Here is a 27,917-nt window from a genome sequence, read left to right on the forward strand (position 1 = left end):
GTGGGAGGAAACTGGAGGACCCGGAGAAAACCCACGAGGTTGGACAGGTGACCCTACTTCTTGTCACATACAACCTGGGAATCGAAACCATGCCAGTTCACTCAATGACATACTTTGTGATACCGCGCGCACACGCTAACCATTCAACCACCTACCCCCTACCCCTCCCGCACTCATATATGAATCTAAATCAGAATAGAGAGATACAAACTTGTGTAGTTGTGTTCTCTGATAAGTAAATTTTTACACTTACGAAACAAAAGGTTGGGTGCTGTAAAAAGATAATCGTTGAAGAGTATATGGTTATTGGAATATCTTCTAAAACAGAGTAAAAATAACTGAGGTAACACATGGATCTATCACACTGATAGGCCGTTCACATTCACAAGTCTTCTGATTGTGTAACCTCCTGTATAGTAAAACCTAGGTCAACCGAATCTACTGATGCCACATTTGGCGCCAATATTTCACCCTGAAGGTTCTGGAATCTGGAGAGAGTTCTCTTTTGAACAATCTAGTCAATAAAACAGGTAAGTTTTTATAGCCTCAATGTATTGTATTTTGACAAGGTGATGAACCTTAATCTTACCAGTAAATAAAATGTTTCAGATTAGATATAGCCATATTGTTGTGCCCCGCCTATTAAAATGTGTTCCTCTGTCTGTCCGTCACACTTTTTGGGACACAATAACTATACTTGTAATTGACATAGAATTTTCAAAGTGAGAGTGATGAAACTTGGTGTATAGTTTCATTACATCAATACCTTGACTAAGTTCAATGATGAGCATTTTCTGCTCAGGGTAAGCAGATCAATAAACAATTTGGTTGGTCGAGACTTTGGAACACAATAACTCTCATTCTAATTGAGGTAGAATGTTCAAACTTGGTGTAGGTGTTTATTAGGTCAATGCCTTGATGGAGATTACGATTTGACAGTTTTTACGTATTTTTGAAACAAGTTTCAAAGTGTGTTGGTTCTGTTATATAAGATCATTTTCGACGTTCCAAAGTAAAAGTTCTGTGATAAGACCACCTAAAGATAAATTTTAAATGTTCCTATTATTAATTAGAACAGGTTTCGCTTTAGTTTTTATATTTTACGCTGACGTTTTATTGCTTTAAATCTTCCTAGTGCAAAAACGGTGAATTTCACCTTTTGACCTCCAGGGTCACTAAGACTAAAGGTGAAATTAGCAACTTTACATTTTTATTGAAAGTGTGATTACTTTCGATCATTTTCAGCTTCTTTTCATAATACAAGAATGACTGCGCATTCACTTTCAGTGCAAATGAACTCATTTGACCGTTGACCCCGAATATCTCGAAAACGCCCCAACTGCGGACTGATTACCACTTTGTATCGTATTCTACGCAAAATTTTACTCTAAAAAAGTCGGGTCTGGTTTTGTGCCCATTTGATGTCCCCCCCCCCCCACACACCCCCCACCCGCCCCGTGCGGAGTCTCCGGTCTAATTCTATTCATACGCGACCCAAATTTGCTGGTGCTCAAATTTGTCTGGGGCCATAATTTGATGGTCTAAGACATTCACAAGATTATTAATTTGATACCACATATGTGTGGGCGGAGGGCGGCGACAAAGAGTGACGAAGCGTGATTCGCCCATGGTACAGGTCCAATTCGCCCATGACCCAAATTTGATGTCCTAAAACATTCACAGGGATCATGCTGGTTAATTTGATACCAGGGGTTGGATGGCTGAATGGTTAGCGTGCGCGCGCTGTATCATAAAGCCTGTCATTGAGTCAACTGGCGTTGTACGTGACAAGGAGTAGGGTCGCCTGTCTAACCTCGTTGTTTTTCTCCGGGTCCTCCGTTTCCTCCCACTGCAAAAGACCCCTACGCGCAAGCGAATTATTGAAATAAAATTAAACCATATGTTAGTACCGAAATGACCTAGTTTGTGTCGAGTGGACGTTAAACCCCATTTCTCTCTCTCTAATTTGATGCCACATATATGGGGGTCGAGGGCAGCGACGAAGCGTGATAGGAGAACATACACACACACATACACTTTGATTGTATTCATATAAATATTTTATATTACAAGTAAACATAGTCTTTAAGGAAACACATGTAAGCGTATTATCCCCTTTGTACCTTAGTTTCTTTGTTTACATGTGATTTGTGTAATAAAAATTCTTACCTATTTACCTCATCAAATTATGGAATAGCCTAATAGCCTACTGACCTAATTTTAATGTGATATAGGATGTTGCACTTAAAAGTGACTGAACTCATTGGATACTGTTGTAGGATATTATAATATCTACCATTAAATTGTTTAGAAAGAGTAGGGTAATTTTAATAAAGATTAGCTCATGGTAGGGTCATTCTAACAAAGATTGGCTCATGGTAGGGTAATTCTAATAAAAAGTAGCTCATAGTAGGGCAATTTTGATAAATATTAGCTTGTGGTAGGGTAATTCTAATAAAGATTAGCTCATGGTAGGGTGATTCTAATAAAGATTAGCTTGTGTTAGGGTAATTCTAATAAAGATTAGCTCATGGTAGGGTAATTCTATAAAAAGATTAGCTCATGGTAGGGTAATTCTAAAAAAAAAAAAAAAAAAAAAGATTAGCTCATGGATGAGTATTATAAAAAAAGATTAGCTTGTGTTAGGATAATTCTAATAAAGATTAGCTCATGGTAGGGTAATTCTATAAAAAGATTAGCTCATGGTAGGGTAATTCTATAAAAAAGATTAGCTCATGGTAGGGTAATTCTAATAAAGATTAGCTCATGGATGAGTATTATAAAAAAAGATTAGCTTGTGGTAGGGTAATACTATAACATAAACACTGTTTTTACAATGTAATCTTTATTGATAAACATTGCAGTGGTTACAACAAAATCTTAAAGGTGCTATCTTAAATCTTCAAAGATACATTATGTAAGATTTAGATATAGAGCTGGTTGTTTTTGCTTAAATAGTTCAAAAATAGATAATTAAAAATTTCATTCAAATTATTTTTATTCTGAGCGAAGTTATCACCTTTTGAAGTTTTGTCAAGATGTGGCATAGATTGTTTATTATCGTAAAAACAGTACTTGTTGTTCGGGACTGTGTTTTAATCCATTTAAATCTCTGCCATCCAATGGTCTAGAGAGTTGATAATGGGCCATTGGATGGCAGAGATTTAAATGCCTAAATGATAATTTATGTAAGATATGAAGCCAAAACAAAGACTTGCAATAGGCAGATTTAGCTCTTACATAATGAATCTTTAATCCACGTTTTAAATAATATAAATAGAAACTAACATCTTGATAAACACTTAAAAGATCTGTTACAATAATTGTGTTAAGAAATATAATTCCCATTAGGAAGAGTTTATTTTTTAAACAGGGGAAGTTTTTTTAGTCAATGAGCATTTTCTGCACCATGAATATATATATACTGTATGTCATATATGTATCTATATTGTCATGCATAGGGCCTGGAGATAAATTATTTCTGTTTTATGCACCATGAATATTTTATATGAGTCTAGTCTGTCCGCGACTATCTATGCATCTATACCATCATGCATAGAGACATCGTCCTTTTATTTCCGGTCACGGACGTATGGGTATTAAAATTTTACTCGAGATTTATTAGAAGTTTAAAAACGTAATTCAATCTAATATTGTATGTTTATGGTGTATTTAATGTTTATTGTCGTTCAACCAAGCATGAAATATGTCATCTTATTATTAAATAATACACAAAAACTACCGAATTTACAACCCACTGAAAGAGAGACTTCCATAGGTGGACGGATGCAGATTCAACCACACCCTTTCTAGGTCTATTGGGGAAGGAGATCAACCCCCAATAAAGATGATTCTGTTATTTTGGCAACATTTGTTGTAGGGGGCTAGGGGGAGGGGGGGGGGTCTACAGGGGAGAGTGCAGAAAGGAGTGTTTGTGTAGGGATGTCTTTATAGGAACGCCACCTGGCCAAGCAGTACACTGAACCCCCTACCACCAAAACTAGTCACAGGATAAGAAATGTATATGGTTGATTAAATTAAACATATATCTTGCTCTTGTTGGGCAAGAAACTCACGTCAGTGGTGCAGGATGTATAGTCATTCAAATGAGATAAAAAAAAAACAAACGAAGTCATGTGAATTTAATATAAGAGTAGGCCATAGTGCCTCTGTCTGGACAATATTTCCCTCATAGCACAGTGTAAGGCGTATATCAGAGCAGTAGGACATTAAATCCCATTTCATTTCATCTCATTTGTTTTACATATAGCCTAAGCAGCTTTCAATCTGGCTTTCTGTTACACCCTTTGGAACACCGGTGTCCGAACTTGGTGCTTTGGAGCATGATAACTCTGCTGCTAATTCAGAGGGAGTAATGTGGATAAGCAAATTGATAAACAATTTGATTGCTTGATGCGTTAGAAATATATATATGTATAAGTAATTAATTTTGAGTGTTTTCTCTTTTTTGGGGCGGGGTAGGAGGTATGGGCCATCAAGAGTGTTATTGTCCCTTTAAGTAAAGTTATGTGATATTATTATATGCTCGAAATCTAAATTTGTAAAGATGTGAGTCACATCAAGTAACTGATGAATAGATTAAGTTGTAATACAACACAAGATACAATTATATAAATACGCAATTGTTATCAAATTTATTACTGTGTAACCTTTGGACCAGGATAATATAATGAATATATTACTGAATATGCAAAAACAATAACAATAAAATACCACCTGGCTACCTTTTTTTATACATTTCACAAATATGGTTACTTGTATAGGTAATTTTTGTCCCCCGCCTTTCGAAGAAAGCAGGGACTATTAAAATGGGTTCGTCTGTCTGTCCTTTTGTCTGTCCGACACACTTTTTGGGACGCAATAACTCTCCTTCTAATTGAGCTAGAATGTTCAAACTTGGTGTGGGTGTTTATTAGGTCAATGCCTTGATGGAGTTCGAAGATGAACATTTTCTGCTAAGGGTAAGCAGAGATAAGCAATTTGATTGGGTTGATGCTTTGGGACTCAGATAACTTTAGTTCTAATTATGTGACAGTGAGGGCACTTGGTGCATAATACCTTGACTAAGTTCGATAATGAACATTTTCTGCTCAGCGATTAGCAATTTGATTGGCTGAGACTTTGGAACACAATAACTCTCCTTCTAATTGAGGTAGAATGTTCAAACTTGGTGTAGGTCTTCATTAGGTGAATGCCTTGATGGAGTTCGATGATAAGCATTGTCTGCTTACGGTAAGCAGAGGTAAGCAATCTGATTAATTGATGCTTTGGGGCACGATAACCTTGGTTATAATGAAATGAGAGTGATGAAACTCTGAATATAGATTCGTTATATCATTACCTTGACTAAGTTCAATGGTGAGAATTTTCTGCTTAGGATAAGGAGCGATTGATTGATCAAGACTTTGGAATATAAAAACTGTGCTTTTAATTGAGGTAGAATGTTTAAACTTAATGTAGATGTTCATTAGGTAAACGTCTTGACTGAGTTCAATGATTGACATTTTTCGAGCTGAAGCTAAGCAGAGCTAATCAATTTCATTGGTCAATGCTTTGGGATAAGATAATCTTGATTCTATCTGGTAGAGAGGGATGCAACTTAGTGTACAGTTTGATTCCTTGATACTTTTGAAAAATTAATATGTGTCATCTTTTTAATTTTGGATTTCGGTGGGGGACATCAGCCTCACTGTTGGCTTGTTTAGATTTAAATAGGTGGTACTACTTTCAACAATAAACCAAGAATTTATAGATTTATATATACTATTCATACACGACCCAAATTTGCTGGGGTTCAAATTTGTCTGGCGCCATAATTTGATGGTCTAAACATAGTCTTAAAGGAAGCACATGTAAGCTTATTATCCCCTTTGTACCTTAGTTTCTTTGTTTACATGTAATTTGTGTAATAAAAATTCTTCGTGGGCGTGTTTATGCAGTAAGATTTAGCTTACCTATTTACGTCATAAAATTATGGAATAGAATATAAATAACCTACTGACCTACTTTTAATGTAATATGGGATGTTGCACTTAAAAGCAACTGAACTCATTGGAAACTGTTGTAGGATATTATAATATCTACCATTAAATTGTTTAGAAAGAGTAGGGTAATTTTAATAAAGATTAGCTCATGGTAGGGTAATTCTATAAAAAGATCACCTCATGGTAGTGTAATTTTAATAAATAGTAGCTCATTGTAGGGTAATTGTAATGAAGATTAGCTCATGGTAGGGTAATTCTAATAAAGATTAACTCATGGTAGGGAAATTCTAATAAAGATTAGCTCATGGTAGGGTAATTCTAATAAAGATTAGCTCATGGTAGGGTAATTCTAATAAAGATTAGCTCATGGTAGGGTAATTCTAATAAAGATTAACTCATGGTAGGGTAATTCTAATAAAGATTACCTCATGGTAGGGTAATTCTATAAAACGATTACCTCATGGTAGGGTAATTCTAATAAAGATTACCTCATGGTAGGGTAATTCTAATAAAGATTAACTCATGGTAAGGTAATTCTAATAAAGATTAGCTCATGGTAGGGTAATTCTAAAAAAGATTAGCTTGTGGTCAGGTAAAACTAAAACATAAACACTGCTTTTACAATGTAATCTTTATTGATAAACATTGCAGTGGTTACAACAAAATCTTAAAGGTGCTATCTTAAATCTTCAAAGATACATTATGTAAGATTTAGATAAAGAGCTGGTCATTTTTGCTGTAATAGTTCAAAAATAGATAATGCAAAATGAATATATTGGAAATTTCATTCAAATTACTTTTATTCTGAGCAAAGTTATCACCTTTTGAAGTTTTGTCAAGATGTGGCATTGTTTCTAATCGTAAAAACAGTACATGTTATTCGAGACTGTGTTTAATTCGTTTAGATCTCTGCCATCCAATGGTCTAGAGAGTTGATTATGGGCCATTGGATGATAAAGATTTCAATGCCTAAATGATAATTTATATAAGATTTGAAGCCAAAAGAAAGACCTGGAATAGCCAGATTTTGCTCTTACATAATGTATGTTTAATCCGAATACCTGAAAACTCATCCCAAAGACAACTCATCTGAAGACAACTCATCCCAAAATAAGATAACTCATCCCAAGTTAGAAGACAACTCATCCCAAGATATTAGCTATACTGAAACTCATACATAAAGATAAGGATATAATGTCATATTCTGACGAATTTCTATCAGACAATGATATGGAAACAATCAGCACGACTGGGGTTAACATTTTCAGTCGGATGTATGGTTCAAAGGTTTGAATTGAAATCAGTTAAGAGTGGTTACTGTGTTAAGAAATGTGATTCCCCATTGGGAAGAGCTCATTTTTTAAACAGGGTAAGTTTTTTTAGTCAATGAGCATTTTATGCAACATGAATATATGTCTAATCTGTCATATATGTATCGAAATTGTCACGCCTAGAGATAAATTATTTCTATATTATGCATCATGAATATTTTATTATAGACTAGTTTGTCTGCGACTATCTATATTGTCATGCATAGAGATAACGTTCTTTTATTTCCGGTCAGGAATCTATGGCTGTTAAAATTTTACTTGAGTTTTATTAGAAGTTTAAAAAGTAATTCAATCTATATTTGAACATTCATATTGTGCTGTTTAAGGTGTTTTTAATGTTTAACTGTTCAACCAAGCATGAAATATGTCATCTTATGTTTATTTATAGATAATTTGTATAAAACACGAGACCTACAGAATTTACAACCGCCTAAAATAAGGACGGATGCAGATTCAACCACACCCATTCTAGGCCTATTGGCGAAGGAGATTGGCCCCAAATAAGATGATTCTGTTATTTTGGACACCTTTGTTGTAGGGGGCTGGGGGGGGGGGGGCAAGGGTGTAGAAAGGAGTGTGTGTCCAGGGCTGTCTTATATAAAGGTCACCTGGCTAAGCAGCACACTGAGGACCCTACCACCAAAACAGTCACAGGATTACAAATGTATATGGTTGATTAAATTAAACATAATTATCTCTTGCTCTGTAAATTCAAACCTGGTGTTGGGCAAGAAACTCATCTGGATTTTCCAACGTGGTTCCCCCATGTCTATGATGCAGAGTGTGGGACCTGGAAGGGACATTGTATAGTCATTCGAATGAGATAGAAAAAATCAAGGTCATTGTCCACATTGGCGTGCACATAAAATATCCCTTAGCAGGTTGAATTTGATATAAGAGTAGGCCATAGTGCCCCTGTCTGGACAAAATTTTCCTCTGGCATATTTCAGAGCAGAGCAGTAGGATGTTAACACCATTTCATTTGTTTTATATATAGCCTAAGCAGCTTTCAATCTGACTGTCTGTTACACCCTTTGGAACACCGGTGTCCGAACTTGGTGCTTTGGAGCATGATAACTCTGCTGCTAATTCAGAGGGAGTAATGTAGATAAGCAAATTAATCAAATGTATGACCCCTGATGTGACCTCCCACTACAACTAGTCAGATCTTCATATAGTTCAGGCCATCGAAAGTATGAAATATAGATCTGTATTTGAAACAGGCAATCTAAATACACACTATATCTCCTGTACATTAGAACACCAATCATTCTGTATATTGTACTGGTAGTATAGAAAATCATACAAATTAAATAAAAGAAAAATATAGTTTTAATTAAACTCTATCCACCCTGCTAAAGTGCAATTTAGGGGGTTCGGGGTCAGAAAACTCTTCTACAGTGTTGCTTTTGTAACCTTTGCTGAAATTCCTTGATCCTGCCCTGTTAGAATGCATGTTTTCTGTTTCAGAGTTGAGGTTTTAGAACAAGTTAAAATGGCTCAGGAAGGTCGGCCAACACAGGAAATCAATGTTGGTTTAATTGAACCAACATTAGTCATAAATGAAGTAGACCGTTCCAGAATTTCATCGGACACAGGTGTGATGTGTAACAATAGAACATGGTGATTATGGTAGGGTGGTCCACAGCCTCAAATATGTGTGCTAATAAAATCTGACCCTACTTGTCAGCATGATGCATCTCTAATCACTTTGTTGAACCTTGTGAACAAAACTCATCATCCTATCTCTATGAAATTTATGTGCATCATTTAAATTTGTGAAAAATAAAAAGCCTATTGAATTTCAGCAATTTCTGTTAATTGCATTTAGAGTTATCATTATATGCCGTCACGCAATTCTTGATGGATTTCCTTGAAACTTTGCATACTTATTACTTATGGCTAATGTCTCATCAACGCAATACTTCTGTTATTTTGAGACTAACATATTGTTAATGTATCATCAACACAATACTTTGGTTATTTTAAGACTAACATATGGTTAATGTATGATCAATATGATACTTTGGTTATTTTGAGACTAACATATGGTTAATATCTCATCAACACAATACTTGGTTATTTTGAGACTAACATATGGTTAATGTATCATCAACATGATACTTTGGTTATTTAGAGACTAACATATGTTTTTTTATTTCTATGGTAGGGAGGAGAATTTTGCCAGGACATAAGCACACAAGATCAATACACACACATGAGGTAGAACCCACAAATAAAAAGGCAAAGTTATTACCAAATGAATCCAGTTGCCGAAGCAGGTATAATTATTTTTCTTTCAGTTACCCATTATATTAAATCAGGGAATGGCATTCTCTCCTCGCCATAGTGTCAGTTATCCGTTAATACACCTCACACACCTTCGCACTGATTCGTGACCTGTGGTTGGCTGAGTCTTTTGTATTTTCATGAATTAATGCCTACTTCACTACTCCTAGGCCTGTCAAGGGATTTTTTACATGCACTCCAAAGTTCAACAATCAAGGGGTCTTTTACATACATTGCCAATTCCAACTGTCAAGAAATCTTTTACGTGCACTGCCAAATTGTACACAATAAATTGCTTCTTCCTGTCATCTAGGCAAACTTTCCTTGACATCCTGAAGTATCTGCTCAGCCCAAGACAGTTACGAGTCCAGTGGTCGGTCTAACCATGCAAGAAATTAATGCAGTCTGCAGCAGTAAGACATAAATGTGACATGCCATACCCTGCACTTAAAACTATAGAAATATTGGATTGATCTTCGATGTACATTAAAGTATATCTCTTCCAGGTCTGTCTTGGAATTAATCCTGTTGAATTCCAGCAATTTCCATTAACAACTGTGTTTCACTTTGTTGGACCCCTTTGAATGCTTTATCGACAATGTTATCATCTGATCTGCATGAATTCATGTACATTATGTACAGGAATTTCTGTTAATTACTATATTAAACCTTGTGAACAAAAGTGGTTATCCAATCTGTATTAAATTTATATGCATATAAATGTAAAACTGCCATTTTAATGAAACTTCACATTTTGCTTGAGATCTCGAATTTATAGCTGAACATATTTTGTCAATTATTTGCATAGTTTATTCCCATGATTTTGTGAAAAACAGCAGATTGTGAAGCTCACTTTACTCTGTTTCAGTAGTTGCTTTCATTGTGAAAGCTAAACCTCAGACTGCTCTATCTGGCATACCTATTGCCCATTCTTGCATAGTCTGAGTCTTACAGGCCCATCTTGATACTTAACATCCCCAAATAGACAAAGAACCCAACCCACCACAGGATATCCACACAAATCAAACAATTTGTATTTATTGCAGAACTGGATCAGACCAGAATGCTTCCCCTTCCTTTAACTTAGTAAGTAAACCTTATGAACCATCATCTTTATTTGACCCGCCTGTGGTATAAAAAAACTTCCACAAGTTGAAGTCATGAGCAACTGATTCTGGTCATGAGCAGTTGATTCTGAACAGCTGATTCTGATCATGAACAGTTGATTCTGGTCATGGACGGTTGATTCTGGTCATGAACTATTGATTCTGGTCATGGACCGTTGATTCTGGTCATGGACAGTTGAATCTGGTCTGGACAGTTGATTCTTGCCAGGGACAGTTGATTCTGTGATTCTGATGAAAAATGAACTTTCCACAAGAAGAGAAGAAGAAAAAAAGAAGACACAAGTCAGGATTAGTAAAAATTGTTTAATTGTTCTCCAGCAAGTAACAATGTATCAATTTTCTGTAGACTCTAGTATAATGATCATCCTGGACCAGTTTAGAAAAGTATATGGTGTGTTCTAGAACTTTTGTTTCACGTTAAAATATTATTCCTCATAATATTTGCATCCATAATGAAGCAATAATCAAATAACACACTATTTATGGATAACAATTACTATGGTTTATTTCACTGCGACATTTCAACAAGATTTATAACAAATTTATTTGTACATTTATTTGTGTCATATGTTTGATAACGACTTGTGAAATCTTGTTGAAGCAGTGAAATAAACCATAGTAATTGTTATTCATAAATAGTGTGTTATTTGATTATGTTCCAATTACTAAATGCCATTTAAAGAATATAAAACAATAATCAATTTGGTCATTAAATTCTACACCAAATACCAAATACATAACAGAATTAAATGTCTTGTAAAATGCTGGTTATCATAAAGTTCTTTTCAAAATTGATAAGTTTATCCCTTTGGTTTCCAATATAGACAAATATTTTTATTATTTCTGAATACTAATTTTTGTAATTATAAAAGAGTACAGAAAAAAGATGCACAGACGATGAAGATAATAACCCTTCAAATAGCAACCAAGATAACTACTGCAATGACTATCAGAATAAATATTCTGCAATTACTGCTTCTGGAACTGGGACATCAGATGTAAGTTTTAGGGTTTTGTTTTCTTCACTTAAATTCCATAGAGATTCACATGTTTTCATTTTGGCATATATTGTCTGGTTTCGCCTCATTCATTAGTAGAAAAACAAGTTTGACTTCATCTAGGACAATCCCGTGGTTTAAAAGCTAGCATTGTCAAGTTGTAGTCATTAACAGTGGGTTCTGGTCATGAACGGTTGATTCCAGTCATGAACAGTTAATTCCAATCCTAAACGGTTGATTCTGGTCATGATATGTTGGTTCGAGTCATGAAGGGTTGATTCCAGTCATGAACGATTGATTCTGGTCGGCAACAGTGGGTTCTGGTCATGAAAGGTTGATTCTAGTCATGAACGGTTGATTACAGTCATTAACGGTTGACTTCATCTAGGACAATCCCGTGGTTTAAAAGCTAGCATTGTCAAGTTGTAGTCATTAACAGTGGGTTCTGGTCATGAACGGTTGATTCCAGTCATGAACAGTTAATTCCAATCCTAAACGGTTGATTCTGGTCATGATAGGTTGGTTCGAGTCATGAAGGGTTGATTCCAGTCATGAACGATTGATTCTGGTCGGCAACAGTGGGTTCTGGTCATGAAAGGTTGATTCTAGTCATGAACGGTTGATTACAGTCATTAACGGTTGATTCTGGTCATCAACAGTGGGTTCTGGTCATGAACAGTTCATTCCAGTCATGAACGGTTGATTCTGGTCATGAACTGTTGTTTCAATCATAAATGGTTGATTCCAGTCATGAACAGTTGATTCTGGTCATGAACCGTTGATTCCAGTCATGAACCGTTGATTCTGGTCATGGATGGTTGATTCTGATCATGGACAGTTGATTCCGGTCATGAACCATTGATTTCAGTCATGAACTTTTGATTCTGGTGTAAAACGAACTGTCCACAATAAGAGAAGAAGAAGAAAAAAAGAATACAAGTGTAGTAGGACAGGGTTCGGATATTGGATGCAGCGGCAGCTAATGTCATGAAACAAACAATAAACAAGATATAATTTGATACTTTTTATTATAAATTAAACAACAATGGATTATGGAAATGTGACGTGTGCCTTTTGATGTATCAAATGATTGATTTGCCCGAAATACTAAACAGAAATCATGAACTTTATACGCCAACGTCTATTTCTCAAACTACTGAATGAATTAACTCACTGTGGTGAATCGATTCATCGATCCTGTACAGCCCGTTAACCCACTATTAAAATCGAAATCACCGAATTCTTCCACACGAATCAAGTGAAAATGCCACAATGCCTATACCTTCAGTGTCTGACAGTAGAACGCAATGTCTAAACTACTAGAACACTATTAAAATCGAAATCACCGAATTCTTCCTCACGAATCAAGTGAAAAGGCCGCAATGCCTATATCTCCAGTGTCTGACAGTAGAACGCAATGTCTAAACTACTAGAACACTATTAAAATCGAAATCACCGAATTCTTCCTCACGAATCAAGTGAAAAGGCCGCAATGCCTATATCTCCAGTGTCTGGCAGTAGAACGCAATGTCTAAACTACTAGAACACCATTAAAAACGAAATCACCGAATTCTTCTTCACGAATCAAGTGACCAAATTCAAATATCGTTTAGTATGTGGATCGATTCAGCGATTTCCACAGCGAAGCCACAAGTAGATCCAAATTATACTTTTGTCCCCCAAATCAGAACTATTATCTAAGAGTAAGAAATGCGCTCAAACAATCTAGCCCAAATATAAAAGAAATGAAAATCAACACAATCTGGTTGATATGAGGCGATTATCGACCCTGACAACCGGCCTGTGTCTTACATATGATAAGGTTACCTTACCTCGGGAGTTACTAACTGAAACTCCCCCGATGAATGATACGCGCCCAGTTTTATAGTCGAAGCTTGCACGTGTGCGATAGTTGATTGGCTCGCCAACGCCAAGCAAGTAGACAAATGATGAGTTTGGGCGACTGGTTTGAAATTATTTATGCACTTCGGGCGACACTTCCACACAAGCAATGATTTAGACCCTGTATATTACTAGCTGCCACGAAATAAAATTTTAAGTTCCTTGATTCTCAGATAAAGAGTCTTATGATATAAACAAATATGTGACCTGGTATGTCAAAATGAGTCGGAATGCGCAAAATCTAATTTTGAACTAGAGACAAAATAAGTGAAATACTGATTTTGATCGAAATTGAGATTTTCACAAAAATGAGTCTATAAATATAATATCTATCGACACAAACGATCAAAATAGCAATAAAAGATTTTAGAACACCTTTATTATTTGGACATTTTGTAAGAGTACCGTATTCTTAAATCTGTCCTATTTCTTAAAATAGTTATTTTTCTTCCCTCGCAGCGGGACGACTGGTCATTCCTCTTGCATAATAATTGGCATCATTGTAAAACGGAGAATCATGTGAATATGCCGCATGTGTTGTGGATGTTTCGTTACGAAAAGAGTGCATTTTCTAAGATTGAATGACAAAATAGCAAATAAATGGCGGAAATTGTCGGATCAAATTTTTACATGATTTTTGTCTTCAGTACCCCTGAAAACCCATTGAGAGATATATTCAACGATAAAAAAGCAAATAAATGGCCTGGTTGCTGTGGGATTTTGTTTTGGAACATACCAAATCTTTGACTTACTCTTTCTCAAAATTTATTTTTGTGAGTTGGGTAGCTTCAACTGGACACAGCTTAGTCAATTTTTGCTCGATTCAAACAAACTATACATCAAATTGAAGGTAATGTGCAAATAAAAATAACTCAATTTTTAAAATTCACTCATTGCGACTCATTATGCCGTGATGAGTCACATATATTTCTATATAATAGGTTGAAGTTGAAGAACGCTGTTTACCTGGAACCATGATATCTGATGAGGAGAGCTATCGAAGTTCATGTACGTATCACAACAGTAAAACCTTTTTGATTTTTAGTTCTTGGGGTCAGGAATATGAATTAAATGTATAAATGTCTCTGAGCTATCGTACTGAGGAATAGATATGTAACATAATTGTAGCATTTTAGTCACGAACTGTGATGAACAGGTCATAGTGATTACAATGGTTTTTCGGTTTCGATAAAGTTGAAGAGTTTGATTTTGGTGGAAATTGCTGTAACTTCCCAATGGCAGGGCATATAAGTAATACACATACCAAGGTTGTGGACCCTCCGATTTAGGGCAAACTAGAAATATATGTTAAGGGTCAAAAATCTTGGATGAGTTTGATTTTGGTATGCATTTGTGTGTTCTCAAGTGTGATGAACAAGAGAGCATGGAACCTATCGATTTTCATTGTCCATCATGAACAAAACCCTAGCAATAATTATTCGTTCTGTAGTTACCTCCCTTTGTTGAAAACCTTCTGGAAATGCTAGAGGCTAAAGTTTTCAACAGATTTATTTCAGATTTGGTGTGAATAACTGGCATCTATTGATATTCAGCATTCTGTCACCTTCTGTTCTGGAGATTACCCACTTTTCCCAAAACCTTGTGAATGTGACAGAGGCTACAATATTAGTAGATTTTTTCCAATTCACGGTGAGGCTTTGGGAAAACTGAGAGGATGAGCCCTATTGGTTTTCCCAGTTCTTTGTATACCTCTTGCAATATGTGGGCATAGGTCATCCATGGCTACCGTTTGTTCTTTCAGCTGACAGGGGAAAAAAATATTTCCATCAAAAGGTAAGAGAAAGAGAGGCGAAAAAAATATTGAATGCTCAACTTAGAGCCAAGAATAATGATGTTAAAGATGAGACTACCTGTAATACTAGTACTAATATACCCCAGATTGATGATCTACTAGAAGAGACAAAGTATAATATACCAGACATTGATTTTCTACTAAAAAGTAATAATGAATGATGATACTGCTGGTTTCCCTCTCTTGTACCACCCACCTATAACACAAGAAATGAATGCGGTAAATGTGACCTGCTGCCATACACATTTCCAATTTAGAAAACAACAAAATAAAATACAGAGTAGCTTCTCCTTAAATCAGTACTATTGTCAAAAAGTAATAAAATAAATATAAAATATATTTAGATCTATTTCAATTCTGATTTAAAAATGGCATGAAGTAGTCACTGTCAATTTGCATTTACGTCAACAACCCTGCAGGTCACATTCATTTCATTCTTTACTTTTGTTATGTTTACTACTTATTTGAAATTTTGCTTTATGGCATTTACTAATTTTATTTAATATACTCTTAGGGCATTTACTAATTTTCATTTTTGGCCAAAATGTGCTGATAATGCTGCTTTTGTTGCACCCATGAATTAGAAGTTACCAGGTTACAATTCTTAAAGGAGCTAAGTCTCTAACTAAATAATATCCCAAATCTTCAACATTGAAAACACGATTTATTTGTCAAATTAAATCAACATTCATGTTGTGATCTTACCGGAAAAAGATGGGCTTTTGATATCCAATATTAAAGACAAAATAAACATTTTACCATTGGTACATGAATCGTGTACCATAATGCGCTTCAGCCCCAGATGTATCAAGAGACTCGAGGGACGAGGCTAGACACATTGCACCAAATCAAACGGCGTATGTAGACTGGAATAACCAGACGCTAGAAATTTGAGACTGCTGGCTTATTTCGCCAAACATAACTGATTTGAAATTGGAGTAAAAACGGAAACCATTGAATGTAAATCAGTTTATATACATTCATATTACAGTATTATATGCGTTGCGACCCACTTTTGTCAATTTCTAGGTCCCAAATATTAGCGATTTAGCTCCTTTAAAATGTATTTATTTGCAGCATGCATTCCATATTCCTGAAAGAATTTTATATGATGCTGCATCTTTTAATACAATAATTTAATCTGGGAGAAGAATCTCCTCTAATTTTTTAAAATTATTCTGTACTCTTTCGAAGACTTTCAGTCCATTTTTGTCCTTCTAATAATGTCCCTAATTTTGAACTAGAGACAAAATATACTATTCAAAAAAAGTAGGGGATATTTGATTTTGGGGGCATAATAGTAAAATATGCAAATGACTACGAAAAAAGTCACTATAGAACCTAACAGAAGAAACATTTCCAGTTACATGTGACGCCCAAACGCACCAATAGCTACCGCATGGAATGCAGGTGATGCTTGGGATCATCATGGGGGTCCAACCCAAGATTTGCACGACTCTGACTTTGAATGTTACAGTCATTGTGGCATTGAATTCCAGGGTGGAAACATCAGTTTAATTGTTTTAGTGACCAGAAAACAAATTTTGATATGTGTCGGCTTACCCAAAATGAAAGGTTACGTGCCCTTGGCATGCTACAGATCGGCACAACACAGGCGGTTGTGGCGCGGACGATGAATGTTTCTCAGTCTGTCATAAGCAGGCTATGGTCCAGATACCGTGATACACAATCTGTACAGGACAGACCACGCTCAGGTCGACAACTCAAGCCCAGGATCGATTTATCCGTACCTTGGCCTTGAGAAATCGTGTCATCACAGCAAATCAGATCAGCGCTCGTCTTCAAACAGACACTGGTGTGAGAGTGAGTGGCCAGACGATTCGGAATCGACTGCATAGGGGTCACCTTCGCGCCCGACGTCCTCGCGTGATCCCTTGTTTGAGAGATCATCACATTCAGGCAAGACGTCGTTGGTGTAGGGATCGTCAACACTGGGATAATCGACACTGGAGCAATGTGATGTTTTCAGATGAGTCAAGGTTCACTGTTGATTTTTTGGACAGACGTAGGAGGGTGTGGCGTCGTCGAAACGAGCGCTTCCAAGACGTTAACGTCATCAGACATGATCGATTTGGGGGTGGTTCTGTTATGGTGTGGGGAGGCATCACTGTTGCTGGAAGAACGGCTTTACATGTTGTTGCAGGGCGTGTTACAGGCCAGTACTACCGGGACAACATCTTGGCAGTCCATGTTGTGCCGTTCGCACGACGTCATGGCCGCCGTTTCATCTTCCAGGATGACAACGCAAGATGTCACAGGGCCAGGATCGTTACAGGTTACCTCCAACAACAGAACATCACCACATTACCTTGGCCAGCACTGAGTCCCGACCTCTCCCCCATCGAGCATGTCCGGGACATGCTTGGACAGAGGTTACGTCAACGTCAACAACGTCCTGCCAATGTCCAAGAACTTGCTGCTGCGTTGCAACAGGAATGGGACAATCTGGACCAAAATAACCTTAGACGTCTCATTAGGAGTATGCCACGTCGGATCAATGCTTGTTTGGCAAACAGAGGAGGATTTACCCGTTACTGACTTGGTTGTGATGCTGTGGTAACTTTGCTGTTTGACCCCGGGTATCATTTTACCTTTATAATGGTCAGTCTGTGCCTTACTTAGTCTAACGATCATTTGGAATAAATCCATGAATGTGAACTTCATTTCATTTTGTCATTTGTTTCTTCGTCAGTTTCATTAGGTGACTTTAATAACACTTAAAAATCAAATATCCCCTACTTTTTTTGAATAGTATAAGTGAAATACTGATTTTGATCGAAATTGAGATTTTCACAAAAATGAGTCTATAAATATAATATCTATCGACACAAACGATCAAAATAGCAATAAAAGATTTTAGAACACCTTTATTATTTGGACATTTTGTAAGAGTACCGTATTCTTAAATCTGTCCTATTTCTTAAAATAGTTATTTTTCTTCCCTCGCAGCGGGACGACTGGTCATTCCTCTTGCATAATAATTGGCATCATTGTAAAACGGAGAATCGTGTGAATATGCCGCATGTGTTGTGGATGTTTCGTTACGAAAAGAGTGCATTTACTAAGATTGAATGACAAAATAGCAAATAAATGGCGGAAATCGTCGGATCAAATTTTTACATGATTTTTGTCTTCAGTACCCCTGAAAACCCATTGAAAGATATATTCAACGATAAAAAAGCAAATAAATGGCCTGGTTGCTGTGGGATTTTGTTTTCGAACATACCATTTCTTTGACTTACTCTTTCTCAAAATTTATTTTTGTGAGTTGGGTAGCTTCAACTGGACACAGCTTAGTCAATTTTTGCTCGATTCAAACAAACTATACATCAAATTGAAGGTAATGTGCAAATAAAAATAACTCAATTTTTAAAATTCACTCATTGCGACTCATTATGCCGTGATGAGTCACATATATTTCTATATAATAGGTTGAAGTTGAAGAACGCTGTTTACCTGGAACCATGATATCTGATGAGGAGAGCTATCGAAGTTCATGTACGTATCACAACAGTAAAACCTTTTTGATTTTTAGTTCTTGGGGTCAGGAATATGAATTAAATGTATAAATGTCTCTGAGCTATCGTACTGAGGAATAGATATGTAACATAATTGTAGCATTTTAGTCACGAACTGTGATGAACAGGTCATAGTGATTACAATGGTTTTTCGGTTTCGATAAAGTTGAAGAGTTTGATTTTGGTGGAAATTGCTGTAACTTCCCAATGGCAGGGCATATAAGTAATACACATACCAAGGTTGTGGACCCTCCGATTTAGGGCAAACTAGAAATATATGTTAAGGGTCAAAAATCTTGGATGAGTTTGATTTTGGTATGCATTTGTGTGTTCTCTAGTGTGATGAACAAGAGAGCATGGAACCTATCGATTTTCATTGTCCATCATGAACAAAACCCTAGCAATAATTATTCGTTCTGTAGTTACCTCCCTTTGTTGAAAACCTTCTGGAAATGCTAGAGGCTAAAGTTTTCAACAGATTTATTTTAGATTTGGTGTGAATAACTGGCATCTATTGATATTCAGCATTCTGTCACCTTCTGTTCTGGAGATTACCCACTTTTCCAAAAACCTTGTGAATGTGACAGAGGCTATAGTATTAGTAGATTTTTTCCAATTCACGGTGAGGCTTTGGAAAAACTGAGAGGATGAGAACTATTGGTTTTCCCAGTTCTTTGTATACCTCTTGCAATATGTGGGCATAGGTCATCCATGGCTACCGTTTGTTCTTTCAGCTGACAGGGGAAAAAAATATTTCCATCAAAAGGTAAGAGAAAGAGAGGCGAAAAAAATATTGAATGCTCAACTTAGAGCCAAGAATAATGATGTTAAAGATGAGACTACCTGTAATACTAGTACTAATATACCCCAGATTGATGATCTACTAGAAGAGACAAAGTATAATATACCAGACATTGATTTTCTACTAAAAAGTAATAATGAATGATGATACTGCTGGTTTCCCTCTCTTGTACCACCCACCTATAACACAAGAAATGAATGCGGTAAATGTGACCTGCTGCCATACACATTTCCAATTTAGAAAACAACAAAATAAAATACAGAGTAGCTTCTCCTTAAATCAGTACTATTGTCAAAAAGTAATAAAATAAATATAAAATATATTTAGATCTATTTCAATTCTGATTTAAAAATGGCATGAAGTAGTTACTGTCAATTTGCATTTACGTCAACAACCCTGCAGGTCACATTCATTTCATTCTTTACTTTTGTTATGTTTACTACTTATTTGAAATTTTGCTTTATGGCATTTACTAATTTTATTTAATATACTCTTAGGGCATTTACTAATTTTCATTTTTGGCCAAAATGTGCTGATAATGCTGCTTTTGTTGCACCCATGAATTAGAAGTTACCAGGTTACAATTCTTAAAGGAGCTATTAAGTCTCTAACTAAATAATATCCCAAATCTTCAACATTGAAAACACGATTTATTTGTCAAATTAAATCAACATTCATGTTGTGATCTTACCGGAAAAAGATGGGCTTTTGATATCCAATATTTAAGACAAAATAAACATTTTACCATTGGTACATGAATCGTGTACCATAATGCGCTTCAGCCCCAGATGTATCAAGAGACTCGAGGGACGAGGCTAGACACATTGCACCAAATCAAACGGCGTATGTAGACTGGAATAACCAGACGCTAGAAATTTGCACTCGCTTGAGACTGCTGGCTTATTTCGCCAAACATAACTGATTTGAAATTGGAGTAAAAACGGAAACCATTGAATGTAAATCAGTTTATATACATTCATATTACGGTACTATATGCGTTGCGACCCACTTTTGTCAATTTCTAGGTCCCAAATATTAGCGATTTAGCTCCTTTAAAATGTATTCATTTGCAGCATGCATTCCATATTCCTGAAAGAATTTTATATGATGCTGCATCTTTTAATACAATAATTTAATCTGGGAGAAGAATCTCCTCTAATTTTTTAAAATTATTCTGTACTCTTTCGAAGACTTTCTGTCCATTTTTGTCCTTCTAATAAGGTCCCTAATTTTGAACTAGAGACAAAATAAGTGAAATACTGATTTTGATCGAAATTGAGATTTTCACAAAAATGAGTCTATAAATATAATATCTATCGACACAAACGATCAAAATAGCAATAAAAGATTTTAGAACACCTTTATTATTTGGACATTTTGTAAGAGTACCGTATTCTTAAATCTGTCCTATTTCTTAAAATTCTCAGCGAAATTAGTTATTTTTCTTCCCTCGCAGCGGGACGACTGGTCATTCCTCTTGCATAATAATTGGCATCATTGTAAAACGGAGAATCATGTGAATATGCCGCATGTGTTGTGGATGTTTCGTTACGAAAAGAGTGCATTTACTAAGATTGAATGACAAAATAGCAAATAAATGGCGGAAATCATTGAAAGATATATTCAACGATAAAAAAGCAAATAAATGGCCTGGTTGCTGTGGGATTTTGTTTTGGAACATACCAAATCTTTGACTTACTCTTTCTCAAAATTTATTTTTGTGAGTTGGGTAGCTTCAACTGGACACAGCTTAGTCAATTTTTGCTCGATTCAAACAAACTATACATCAAATTGAAGGTAATGTGCAAATGAAAATAACTCAATTTTTAAAATTCACTCATTGCGACTCATTATGCCGTGATGAGTCACATATATTTCTATATAATAGGTTGCAGTTGAAGAACGCTGTTTACCTGGAACCATGATATCTGATGAGGAGAGCTATCGAAGTTCATGTACGTATCACAACAGTAAAACCTTTTTGATTTTTAGTTCTTGGGGTCAGGAATATGAATTAAATGTATAAATGTCTCTGAGCTATCGTACTGAGGAATAGATATGTAACATAATTGTAGCATTTTAGTCACGAACTGTGATGAACAGGTCATAGTGATTACAATGGTTTTTCGGTTTCGATAAAGTTGAAGAGTTTGATTTTGGTGGAAATTGCTGTAACTTCCCAATGGCAGGGCATATAAGTAATACACATACCAAGGTTGTGGACCCTCCGATTTAGGGCAAACTAGAAATATATGTTAAGGGTCAAAAATCTTGGATGAGTTTGATTTTGGTATGCATTTGTGTGTTCTCTAGTGTGATGAACAAGAGAGCATGGAACCTATCGATTTTCATTGTCCATCATGAACAAAACCCTAGCAATAATTATTCGTTCTGTAGTTACCTCCCTTTGTTGAAAACCTTCTGGAAATGCTAGAGGCTAAAGTTTTCAACAGATTTATTTTAGATTTGGTGTGAATAACTGGCATCTATTGATATTCAGCATTCTGTCACCTTCTGTTCTGGAGATTACCCACTTTTCCAAAAACCTTGTGAATGTGACAGAGGCTATAGTATTAGTAGATTTTTTCCAATTCACGGTGAGGCTTTGGAAAAACTGAGAGGATGAGCCCTATTGGTTTTCCCAGTTCTTTGTATACCTCTTGCAATATGTGGGCATAGGTCATCCATGGCTACCGTTTGTTCTTTCAGCTGACAGGGGAAAAAAATATTTCCATCAAAAGGTAAGAGAAAGAGAGGCGAAAAAAATATTGAATGCTCAACTTAGAGCCAAGAATAATGATGTTAAAGATGAGACTACCTGTAATACTAGTACTAATATACCCCAGATTGATGATCTACTAGAAGAGACAAAGTATAATATACCAGACATTGATTTTCTACTAAAAAGTAATAATGAATGATGATACTGCTGGTTTCCTGTCGTGTACCACCCACCTATAACACAAGAAATGAATGCGGTAAATGTGACCTGCTGCCATACACATTTCCAATTTAGAAAACAACAAAATAAAATACAGAGTAGCTTCTCCTTAAATCAGTACTATTGTCAAAAAGTAATAAAATAAATATAAAATATATTTAGATCTATTTCAATTCTGATTTAAAAATGGCATGAAGTAGTTACTGTCAATTTGCATTTACGTCAACAACCCTGCAGGTCACATTCATTTCATTCTTTACTTTTGTTATGTTTACTACTTATTTGAAATTTTGCTTTATGGCATTTACTAATTTTATTTAATATACTCTTAGGGCATTTACTAATTTTCATTTTTGGCCAAAATGTGCTGATAATGCTGCTTTTGTTGCACCAATGAATTAGAAGTTACCAGGTTACAATTCTTAAAGGAGCTAAGTCTCTAACTAAATAATATCCCAAATCTTCAACATTGAAAACACGATTTATTTGTCAAATTAAATCAACATTCATGTTGTGATCTTACCGGAAAAAGATGGGCTTTTGATATCCAATATTTAAGACAAAATAAACATTTTACCATTGGTACACGAATCGTGTACCATAATGCGCTTCAGCCCCAGATGTATCAAGAGACTCGAGGGACGAGGCTAGACACATTGCACCAAATTTAGATTTATTTCAATTCCGATTTAAAAATGGCATGATTGTTCTAGTGTATTTACTACTTTTAAAATCCAATTTTTTAAATTATATTTTAGCGTGAATATTGTGTATTTATTTTAATGTTACTTAATATATCAGTGCCATAGTTCTAAAAGGTTGTATATTCTAACTGCGTTATTAAGATTGGAATAGGTTTTTCCTACAATTTTTGAGACTAAACAACAGGACTATGATATCGATGTTCAATTTATCTTTATTTTTTAACTTACATCTTAAATTAATAGAAACGAAATGAAATGAAATGGGGTTAAACATACTACTGTTTTGCTCCGTAAATTAATAGAAATCCCATGTCTAATTTTAAGCTGTGGAAGCTGTGGTGGCTAACTGAGTAAGACGCGGGCTTGCTAACCAGGAGGTTTCAAGTTTGCTCCCAGTGTTCCACAGGATTTTATTGGCCAACGCCAGATCTCCTGGTTAACGAGCCAGAACCTTCCTTACTGAACCACGATCTTCACTAAATTTTGTATAGAAGATTCTTGTGGGGGTGCCTACATGGTAACCTCCCCTCCTTCGCCTCTCGCAGAATACTGGCGCTGCCGTTTGTAACCCGTCATTTTTTCAAGCATTTCAGGTTCTGCCACCATACGCCTACGAGCACATCTCAGAAACCATTTAAGATATCTTTATCAAACTTTATAAAAAAAAATTCTCAAAGTTGGATCATTCATACATCTAGAACTGTCTTCAGCGACGCCTGATATTATTTGCAATACATCTTACAACATGTGCACAGCTAGTATTTGGTTTATACATGTCACAAGGCCATTGAAACAATGTACGTAGTATTTGGTTTTTGATTACCAGGGTGCAGGATTTTGATGAGTCTTCTTGTTACATTACAGTATTTTAATATCCATGTATGCGTAATTATTTTAATATTCATGTATGAGTAAGTATTTTGATATTCATATATGAGTGATATTCATGTATGATTAAATATTTTGATATTCATGTATGAGTGATATTCATGTATGATTAAATATTTTGATATTCATGAATGAGTAAGTATTTTAATATTCATGATATTCATGAATGAGTAAGTATTTTAATATTCATGTATGAGTAAGTAAAATAATATATTGTGTCCATACCATATGAAAACTCTTTTTGTTGCATAATGCTTTGTTTTCATAACAAATTTATTATTAATCATATGATATTTATAGGTTCTAAAGTTTTAGTTCTTTAGGATCTTCATTGATATATACTTGTAAATAGGCACTTAAGGTCAGTAAAGAATTTTGTTTTGTTTAAAATTTCAGAACTTAAAAAGTTGGCACTAACCCACAGTTGCAGGTTTTGTGTCTGGTAAAAGGGACAGGACTTTATTTTGCAATTATTTAAGCTGAGGGTCGGGATACGATTGGTTTGACTAAATCCTGGGCACCTTTGGTTTTGGCGAGCTAGAACCTAGATTTATTTGTTTACAAGTCTGAAGTTTCTATTAAGCATGGGGGGTTGGATGGCTGAATGGTTAGCGTGCGCGCGCTGTATCATAAAGTCTGTCATTGAGTCGACTGGTGTGGTTTCGAATCCCCGGTTGTACGTGGCAAGGAGTAGGGTCGCCTGTCAAGCCTCGTGGGTTTTCTCCGGGTCCTCCGGTTTCCTCCCACTGCTAAAGACCCCTACGCGCAAGCGAATTATTGAAATAAAATTAAACCATATGTTAGTCCCGAAATGACCTAGTTTGTGTCGAGTGGACGTTAAACCCCATTTCTCTCTCTCTCTCTATTAAGCATAGTATACGTAGTATCATACAATCGAGTCTGTCACAAGCCCCAAGATAATATATTGTTGTCAGGCTTGCCCTTATACTACATTTTGGCGAGCTTCGTAAAATACATTTTTGCCAGTCATAAGCCCCTCTTACTACAAAGGAAAATTTTAATAGAATCATCAAAGAACGAAAGTTTAAATTGGTATGGTCTAAGCCCCTCTTACTACAAAGGAAAGTTTTAGTCAAGTTTATATTTTTAAGTATGTGATAAGTCTGGTCCAATTTAATCTGTGCAAAATTAGACCAGTGGTTCTCAACCTTTTTTTGCCAACGGCACACCTTAGAACACATGATAAAATAGCGGCACACCTACCTAAATATATGAAAAGTATTTATGTTTTGCAAAAAAGAAAACATGGCAAGTCATAGAAGGCATACAAAAGTAGACACAGACTAGTCATAGACTCATAGGAAGACTCAAACTAAATAAAGGAAACACAGATATGGTTGAGAATCACTGAATTAGACATTACTTAACCTATCCTGACCATAATCAACTCTAGATGGCATCGCTAGCCTGCGATCTTTAGTGCATTGTGAGCCGATTTACTGCATAACTTTCCTTTACGATTTAACGATTAAATGGATGTTTATCGTACTGACTTTAGTAATGATGATCAAGGCTTGGCGGAAATTCAATCACTTTGTTCTCGGTTCATAGTGGATCAATTTGAATGAAATTTTCAGCAAATTGCCTTTACATTATCTAGTTTTTATACGCCCACATTGAAATGTGGTCGGAGATTGTCGTCGCCTATCCGTCCGTCCGTCTGTCCGACCGTCCCGGGTCCACAATTGCTTGTGGACGCTCTAGAGGCTAAAGTTAATATCCGATTGACTTCAAATTTATATACAATGTTTAAGGCCATGAAACGAAGAATCCTATTGATTTTCAGCGATTTCCGATAATTACTGCCAGAGTTATGGCCCTTGATCACTTCAAAAAATCTTGTGGACGCTCTAGAGGCTAAAGTTAATATCCGATTGACTTTAAATTTATACACAGTGTTTAAGGTCATGAGACAAAGACGTCTATTCAATTTCAGCGATTTTTGATAGTTACTGCCAGAGTTATGGCCCTTGATCACTTCAAAAAATCTTGTGGATGCTCTAAAGGCCAAAGTTAATATCCGATTGACTTTAAATTTATACACAGTGTTTAAGGTCATGAGACGAAGAAGCCTATTGGTTTTCAGCGATTTCCGATAATTACTGCCAGAGTTGACTTCAGATTGATACACAGAGTTTAAGAGCTTGAGACGAACAAGAATATTGATTTTCAATGAATTTTTATGACTTGAACAGCTAAATCCAAGATATTAAAAGTTTTGTATACTAAACGTTAGCATGGGGCAGAACTTTATAAAAACCAAACAAATTCTAATGGTTTTCTGATAATTACTTCATGAGTTGTTACTCTTAATCAGATTTTAGTGTATTATAAATGTTTCATTACCGAAAGAAGTAAAAATATGCGACAACGCTTGTTGACTGCCCTGACGATTTAGTTGCTGTGGGCGTATGTTTCGTTGCCTGACAACCTATCTTTAACTATTATAGTGAGAACTGCCAACTCGTTATCGAATCTCCCATAATGTATCTTTAACAACTTGTGAAATTTTGTTGATACATTTCAGTGTAATAAACTATAGTAATTGTTATTCCATAAATAGTGTTTTATTTGAGTATATGAAAGCGGTGGACACATTAGCCGAATCATTCGGCCAAATCATTTGGCAGAATTAAACGGAGCAGAATTTTATTCAGCCGAATGGGTGGACACGCTAGGAGAATGCTTCGCCCGATTTACCAGTCGATTGCATCACCTTTCACGTCACATGATTAAACATGGCGTAGACCATGTCTTTAAACAATCACTCCTTGATATGAGTGGTGATTGGATAATGAATTCTACATTCGGTGAAGCGGACAAACTAGGCGAATATAATTTGGCCGAATATATCAAACATGTTTGATTTGGGCGAATCATTCAGCTGAATAGAAATTCGGCCGAATGACAGTGGACACGCCAGGCAAATTTCGACGCCGATTGATTCAGATAATGAGACCACCACTAAAGATGGTGCCGAAAAAGCCTTGACTGGATTTCAGCGATGAATGATGATAACTTCCAGAGTTATTGCCCTTGATTACTACAGATAGAATCTAATAAACGTTTAAATATCAACAGTTATTGTTCGATCTGTTTGATATTAGTGTGATGAAGAAGCCTATTGAATTTCAATAATTGTTATTACCGGTAATTACAGGGGGGTGGGGGTTCTAATTATGGTTGAACGTGTAGGCCTACATGTTAGATCATAAGGTCTGTTGCTTTGTACGTGATGATGAGTACAAATAAGCAGTTTGGTTTGTCTATGCTTTGAAACACATGAACTCTTGAGGTGAAATGTTGAGGTTTATTAGGTGAATGTCTTGACTTAGATTAGATGTTACACATGTTTTAAACAGCCGCGGTGGTTCATTGGTGGGACCCTCACAGCTCAACTAAAATGTCGGAGGTTCAGTAGTAGGGCAGCTCACACCTCAACTAGAATGTCACAGGTTCAGTAGTAGGGCAGCTCACACCTCAACTAGATTCTTTACAGCTCAACTAGATTGTCACAGGTTCAGTGGTAGGGCAGCTCACAGCTCAACTAGATTGTC

At 35.9% G+C, this 27,917-nt stretch overlaps 2 protein-coding genes across 4 annotated transcripts in view; both read left to right on the top strand.

Moving 5' to 3' along the window:
* The first annotated feature begins 3,585 nt into the window (after nucleotides 1-3,585).
* LOC126807979 (uncharacterized) overlaps nucleotides 3,586-27,917 on the top strand; it is a 39,717-nt gene continuing 15,385 nt past the window's right edge. The window contains exon 1 of one of the 2 annotated variants that reach the window (XM_056103143.1): nucleotides 3,586-3,596. The gene's annotated coding sequence lies outside the window, so the exon portion shown is untranslated. Of the gene's footprint in view, nucleotides 3,597-7,367; nucleotides 7,620-27,917 lie in introns of those variants that run through there. The other variant, XM_056103140.1, reaches the window with a different exon arrangement.
* LOC126807978 (uncharacterized) lies at nucleotides 7,246-26,920 on the top strand. Of its 2 annotated transcripts, XM_056103146.1 has the most exons (11): nucleotides 7,246-7,374; nucleotides 7,725-8,934; nucleotides 9,507-9,618; nucleotides 10,672-10,711; nucleotides 11,625-11,750; nucleotides 14,594-14,660; nucleotides 15,415-15,446; nucleotides 18,918-18,984; nucleotides 19,739-19,770; nucleotides 21,695-21,761; nucleotides 22,516-26,920. In XM_056103146.1, the coding sequence occupies exons 2-11, from the start codon at nucleotides 8,787-8,789 to the stop codon at nucleotides 22,725-22,727; spliced, it is 903 nt and encodes a 300-aa protein (XP_055959121.1). In that variant the 5' UTR covers nucleotides 7,246-7,374; nucleotides 7,725-8,786; the 3' UTR covers nucleotides 22,728-26,920. The 2 variants fall into 2 exon arrangements, with proteins under 2 accessions (XP_055959121.1, XP_050388944.2); XM_050532987.2 differs by lacking the exon at nucleotides 7,246-7,374 and having other exon boundaries at nucleotides 7,613-8,934.

Source organism: Patella vulgata, chromosome 9 (assembly GCF_932274485.2).
Source record: "Patella vulgata chromosome 9, xgPatVulg1.2, whole genome shotgun sequence".
Taxonomy (NCBI): Eukaryota; Metazoa; Mollusca; class Gastropoda; family Patellidae; genus Patella; species Patella vulgata.